Source organism: Malania oleifera, chromosome 10 (genome assembly GCF_029873635.1).
Source record: "Malania oleifera isolate guangnan ecotype guangnan chromosome 10, ASM2987363v1, whole genome shotgun sequence".
Taxonomy (NCBI): Eukaryota; Viridiplantae; Streptophyta; class Magnoliopsida; order Santalales; family Ximeniaceae; genus Malania; species Malania oleifera.
In genome coordinates this window covers 21,103,395-21,110,284 of record NC_080426.1, presented here as the reverse complement: position 1 = coordinate 21,110,284, position 6,890 = coordinate 21,103,395, and the positions used below count along the sequence as shown (strand labels likewise).

Here is a 6,890-nt window from a genome sequence, read left to right as displayed (position 1 = left end):
TGTGTTGGTTCAAATTTGAACCCTCTACCATCTTAAGTCAATACAATCTTTGCTTAAGAAACAACTTGTTTGATAAAGACAAACATATACCGGCTTTCTAGTTTCTACCAAACTACTACCGGAGAATCCTCATCCATGATGTGATACAACACATCATCTACCAAACAAAGTCGAATAGTCAACACAACCTTTGCTTCAAATTCATTCCAACTTGTTTCATCCATGCTTTCTGGTTGAATTTCGTATAAAACTTTCACCATACCTTGCTGCACTAATAGTTCCTTAACCCTTCTCTACCATAAACTGAAGTTTCTCGTTCCATCGAACTTTGCAGAAGAAGTTCAAGAAGCCATTACAACAATGCTCTGATACCAATTTGTTGTAAAAATCGAATGCACAGTGGAAATAAATGATCATACAACACAACAATCAATAGTGAAATATACAGAACAACAATCACGCAAATTATAATAAAAGCAATAACAATGACACAAAGAATTACATGGTTTGGCAATACCTACATCAACGGGAGTAATCGACAATGTAATTTTCACTATCTTGTGTCCAAAAGACTTGAACATTACATAGCTACAACATAAACCATGTGTATATAAGTTTCCTGGTGGCTTTCCCTTCAAAACCCAACTTGTCTAACGTCCCAATTCAAAATTTGAAAACAAACACTGAGTAATCGAACCAAACCATCGACGGTTTAATACCGATAGAAAACAGTCAAAGCAATAAACTCAAAACCGTTAACTGTTTCACTGCACTAGGCCAAACGGTCGATGATTTCCTCTCTGCAAGTCAGCATTCTTATTTTCTTCATGTTTTCTCATTGTACATGCCTTCCAAAGCCACATATTACAACAATTTTTTTCAATGTGGGGTAAACTCACAAGTATAATTCTTGATAGGATCCCCTTATTTTTTAATAGTCATACTTTTTTAATCTTAGATAATTCCAAATCAAAGTATTATATGTTGACAAAAGAAATCATTCTGAACAACTGCATGCCTTTACTTTTTAGTTAGTATAAATTTTAATCATGTTATTTTTGAATTAAAATATTACACGTACAATTTATAGGATCTATTCAGACAAAAGAGAATTTTTGTAAATGAATACACTCATTTTTTTTTTTTTTGTTATATATCCATATACAATATTGATTTATTAGATAACTCAGGTTATTCATTGAACTTGTTTAGTGACTGAAATAAAAACAACACATATCCAAGTTAAAGTTCTAATATTTCTATCCAAGTATGGTCCATAGTTGTCGGTAATGACATTTTCAACATACAAAGTGATTTGTCCAACAATTAAAAACTTATGATCAAACAAACAAGGATGTGAATACATTATTCGAACACTCAACAAATTAAATTTTTCAAAAAATGCATCAATTTATAGTTATGTGCTTACTAGTTACCATTTCAGTAGCATGCCCAAAACAAGTGTCCAGCCTGTTCCAAATTTTTTTTTTTCATATTTGGGTATTTGAATATCTTTCATCCTCTCTCATAAACTTTAAATGCATGCTCAAAATATTTATTTTCTTTAAAAACAATATCATGATTATTTGTTGTCAACACATTGACATGAATAACATAGAAAATATATAACAGTAGAATAGATTAAAGAATGTCAATATCTCCAAAAGTAATGAGTATTATTAAATTGTAGAATTTAATAAATATGTGTCTAAAAACTAATCACATGTTAAAAACTAATAGAGAGAGAGACAGAGAATTCAATAAATATGTTAAAGGTTGGTAACAATTGTAGAATTTATACACCAACTAATCATAAATTAGTTATAAAATTAAATCATTCAAAAAATTCAAAAACTAGGAATTGGGATTTTGAGTTTTTTGAGATTACAATGATCTCTTTTAATATATGGGACAAAAGTATAAATATATTTTTATTTAATCATTTAAAAAATATTGACTACTTTCTATTATTTTATTTTAATATTTTTAATTCAAAATTACTAAAAACTCGCATTGAAATTATAATTTGCATCTTGCTAAGGGGATATATGACAACTTATCATTAGATGAGATTTGAGTCCACTATTTTTAATTTCAAATAAAAGACCCCCTAACCCCCACAAACATGGCACGGTAGAAAGACATCAGCAAGTAAGCAAGAGTATCGGGAGTTCAATTCCAAGTAAATACACTTACAGAGCCAGCGGTGCCTATGAATGGTGAGAGTTTATTCTGTGAGCCAGCAAAGACCGTGGATGGTGAGAGTTCGATCCGTGAACCAGCGGGGACCGTGGATGATGAGAGTTTTGTGTGAGCCAGCGAAGACAGTGGATGGTTTGGTATTGCACCAGAGGGTCCGAAGGACTCGTTAGTGGCTGAAATTCCTATGTAATAAAAAAATATATAAATAAATAAATAAAAAATAAAAGACCGCCTAATTATTACAATTAAATGAGTCTATTCTTTTGCCAAAATCTTATTAAGAAATATCGGTTAAAATCATAAGAGTGCACTAAATTTTTTTTTCTTTTACAATTTAAGTCATATATTATATTACCAATCATACAAAAACTAATAGCTTAAGTTTTTAGGTAAAGTGGTAATCTAACATGGTGTCAGAGTCAAGTTACCGGGGGGTTGTGGGTTATAGACTCGTCGCCCGCATTTATTATATGGTCTTTAAAAAAATTGTGTTTCCTATCATGGGTGTTATTTATCGTGTGTTTATCTCTCCACATGATGTCGGGGTACACATGTGAGGGGAGTGTTAAAGCTTGATATGCTTTTTGGGTCACAACTTAATAGTTTAAAATTTTAGGTAAATTGGTAATCTAGCAATATTTACACCTATTGAAAGTTTAATTTTAAGAAAAAGTGAATTTTATGTTCTTTGATGATATATTAATTTTCTAAAGAAAGTTTCTTGAAATGTTATGTAGCTGGCATTATTTTATATTTTTATGAATTCAAAATAAATTAGCAAATTAATCAATTTTCTAAATTTATTTAAGTAAACACATCAATTAACATTAAGATAAGAAAATTAATTGGACTGAAAAATGAGTCAATTCATAGTATTTGGATACTCAATGATTTTTTGAATTGAATTATTTTTTTTAAAAAAAATATTAGTGGGTTTTATGAAGTTAACCTATTTGTTAACAAAATTTTAATGATAAGATTGACTCAACTAATTTTAATAATTAATAATTAGAGGATTAAAATTTACTAACAAAAATTTAATAGATTTTAATTGATTTAACCCTATATTTAAGAATTCAAGACTCCTATCTATCAATTTTTATATTTTTAATATTCCAACATTTTATATTTAGAAAGAAATTTAATAGCAACACTTTTCGCATGCACACATATCCATATAATATATATATATATATATATATATATAAAACTTTTATACCTAAAATTATAAAATCTTATATTGGTCTTTTACATTTGAACTTAATATATTTATTTATGAAAAATACATAAGTTTTATAAAAAAAAATATAAAATTTTATAAAATAAAATTGTATTGTGTTTTTAGAAATAAAGACGATCATATCTTTTATCAATCAATTACTTTTATATATGGAAATATTAAGTCACTTTTTTTCGTACTAATTTAAAGATTTGATTACTGCTTTAACCTTTTGAATTCTTTACTTATAATAGCTAAAAAAATTGATGACTTATTTTTAAAGTAACTTGTTTTTTATTTTTATTTTGAATGTGAAAAGAAAAAATCTTAATCTTTAGTGACGGTGGTATTTTAAAATTCTCTTCTGTGCTGACCTGTCGGATGACGTGGCCGAAACGGCTAGTAAAAAGAGAAACAGCCGCCACGTCACGCGCCGGGAGGCGTACCTACCCGTTAACCCATCTCGGATTTTATTCCGAAAAGAGAATGTGCGCGTCCTCAGCTTCATCCCTCTGCAGACTTGAATTTTGCTAAAAGCCATCCGCGATCACCCCCACGAGACGACGCACGACCTCCGGCGCCACCGTCCGTACGAATTTCCCCATCCATTATCCAAAGCGTCATTCTCAGTCCGTTTAATTAAATGCTTTTTTCCTCACAGCCTGTCTTCGAAACCACGCAAACCTCGTCCTTACCTGTTTCTTTGTTCTTAGGTTTCTTGCTAGACTAGAAACTCGAATTCTCTTGAATTCCTTAAGTTCTCAGTAGCTGTTTTTTGGAATTTTTTAGAATTTTCAGTCTGATTCCCGTTTTCTTCACTTTCTTGCATTTTCTTGCATTATTTTCTGTGTCTCGGGTACTATGGGGAATTGCTTCGACAAATTGACGGCGGAGATCGCGCCCTCCGACGTCATCAAGGGCTCTCCCGTCGTCCGGTTGTGCGGATCGCCGACCAGCACCGTCACCTGCTACGTCCGATTCGGTCTGCTCTACAAGCCTGTCTCTGTGCACTTCGTACCCGCTGAGGAACCGGATCACGGGTCGGGCGACCCGGTGATCCGATTCGGATCCGAGACGGTTTCGGGACCGCCCGAGAGGCTGATCCGGTACATCGACTCAAAGTTCCCGGACCCGCCGTTGCTGAACGGGGTGCCGGGGGACGAAAAGACGCCGTTGGCGGTGCGGGTGGCGAGGCTGCAGCACAGGAGCATGACGTGGCACGTGGAGAGGCTGGTGAGGTGGGCGGAGGACCTGGCTGCGCGTGGCGGGGGGGCGGCGGCGGTGGATCCGGCGGTGGGGAGTCTGCGGATGGAGGTGAAGAAGTTCGGGCGGAGCTACGGGCAACTGTTGGAGGTGATGCTGGAGCACGCCCAGATGGAGGAACGGGTCGTCTTCCCACTGTTGGAGTCGGCTGATCCAGGTACTACATATTTAGGGCTGAGCGAATTGGGATAGAAAAATTTATTTTTTATTTATGGTCTCGAATTTCTCTTGAACACAAAATTTATGTTCAGTATAATATTTAATTCCTTTTGTCTAGCCTAAAAAAAAAATCGTTCAGAAACTATTAAATCTGTTCTTTCTTTTTTAAACATATTAAATCTGTTCTTATATAAATAAACTGGAATGAAATATTTATAATCCGAATTTAATTATATCCCAATCTAAATGTTTCAACTGCATAATATATATTTTAATTTTTTATTTACACTCTATTTGAAATTCAAAAAATATTAGGGAAATAAGGAATTCACATTTTCATATTTGATTATAAAAAAATAAAAAAGAAAATAAAAAATATATGAAATTCATGTATAAAATTTTAATTTTACACAAAAACTGTATTGAAATTTGTCTAGAAAAAATTCACTAAAGTTTAAATCTAAGATCTCAAATTTATACACCAAACATATTCTAATAAGAAGTGTTTGCCCAGCTGGGCTTCAAGAATTCTATGTTTGCTGATCATTATTTCTAGAGACACGAGGTTCCATAACACTAGGCTTTTATAATGATGGAATGGGGAAAAGAATTCTTCTGGGGGAAGGCTCCCTCCCTTTGGGAATTAAAAACTATCAATGGGGTTTTACTGATGGTGACTGACCATCATGAAAATGATGATGCAGGGTTATGTAAAGCAGCAAATGAGTACCATGCCAGGGACCTACCCATCATGAATGGCATCAAAGAAGATATCAAATCCATAGGAGTTCTGGACACAGGGACTCCCTCCTACCAAGAAGCCCTCTTCAATCTTCACAATAGACTCAAAACATTACAGGTCTTCTTAATTTATGCTCTCATCCATATTGTCAAACTGTCAAATGGGATTCACTGGTTATGCATCATGCAGTTGTGGGCAGAAAATCTGCTTGATTAATTGAATTTTTGTCCAACTGACATGCTCATTGATCTCTATTGCTAACACACTCTTTGTACATCTTAGAATCCAAATGTTTAGACATTATATGGCTAAAAACTTCAGCATACACTGCATTGTGAAACAGCAATACTGCAAAGAACACTTTGATGAGGAGGAAAGGAAGCTACTTCCATGCGTGGAGGCAGTGGAGGTGAGCAGAGAGCAGCACGGGAGGGTCTTCGAGCGGTGCTTAGAGGTAATGGAGGGCACCCACTCTGGCCTCTTCCCCTTTCTCATTGAAGGTCTCCTCCCTCGGGAAGCAATGCAGTACTTGGATTTGATCATCACCCAATGCAGCAACAAAGAGCGAGTGGCATCCATGCTTCGAGCTGTCACTAAGTAAGAGAACATCGAAAACAACCCTCGACCCATTATACCATTTCCTCTCTGTTGATTCTTTTTCCTTTTGAGCTGTAACAAATTGTGGTATAGTTCTGATCTTGTGTGCGTGGTTGTTCTCTTGACTCGTGGAAAGTGGAAACTTAGCTGAAAAGGCTGCAGAGAAATAGGGGAAATTGAGATAGAGAAGAATGATAGATACATGATAGGGTACATATATGTAACTGTGATTTTGAAATAAGAAACCCTGTTGATGACAGTTTTAAGAGCTACGGTCAGTGATCTGGCTAAAGCAAAATAGCTGGTTGCTTGATTTGGAATGACCTGCTGTGTAATTTTTTGATCATGATAGTGGTAAAACAGTGATGTTGTTATATTACTCGGTGGGGAAAGGGGGGGAAGAGGGCTGTTAATCATCAGTTTGCTAGTTTGCTTTCATTGGAAATTTTCAATTTTTGATGCTGGCTGGTTCCTTCAAAGGCTTGTTATATAAGAAAGACAACAAACAGTATTGTTTGGGTGATTCTTTGGTAGAGGTAGGGGTTGGAATCCTATCCCATTATTTAGTAGAGACAGAATTAGAGGATGTTTTCAGCCAAGGAAGATTAGGGAGGGGGGCTAACCTCATCCATTTATTTTTTATTTTTTATTTTTTATTTTTAACTAGCCGGGGTTGGCCGGTTCGGTCCTATTCCCACATAAAATGGC

At 34.7% G+C, this 6,890-nt stretch overlaps 1 protein-coding gene across 1 annotated transcript; it reads left to right on the top strand.

Moving 5' to 3' along the window:
- The first annotated feature begins 3,861 nt into the window (after window positions 1–3,861).
- On the top strand, window positions 3,862–6,502 carry LOC131166814 (uncharacterized). Its single transcript, XM_058125398.1, has 3 exons — window positions 3,862–4,841; window positions 5,548–5,702; window positions 5,929–6,502. The coding sequence occupies exons 1-3, from the start codon at window positions 4,283–4,285 to the stop codon at window positions 6,184–6,186; spliced, it is 972 nt and encodes a 323-aa protein (XP_057981381.1). The 5' UTR covers window positions 3,862–4,282; the 3' UTR covers window positions 6,187–6,502.
- Window positions 6,503–6,890: the final 388 nt, after the last annotated feature.

Excerpts from the sequence above, each read along its gene's own strand:
- LOC131166814 (XM_058125398.1), top strand. The coding sequence starts at position 4,283 with ATGGGGAATTGCTTCGACAAATTGACGGCGGAGATCGCGCCCTCCGAC. Across the intron at positions 4,842-5,547 it reads GTTGGAGTCGGCTGATCCAG|GGTTATGTAAAGCAGCAAAT; the intron begins GTACTACATATT and ends ATGATGATGCAG. Across the intron at positions 5,703-5,928 it reads ATAGACTCAAAACATTACAG|CAATACTGCAAAGAACACTT; the intron begins GTCTTCTTAATT and ends ATTGTGAAACAG.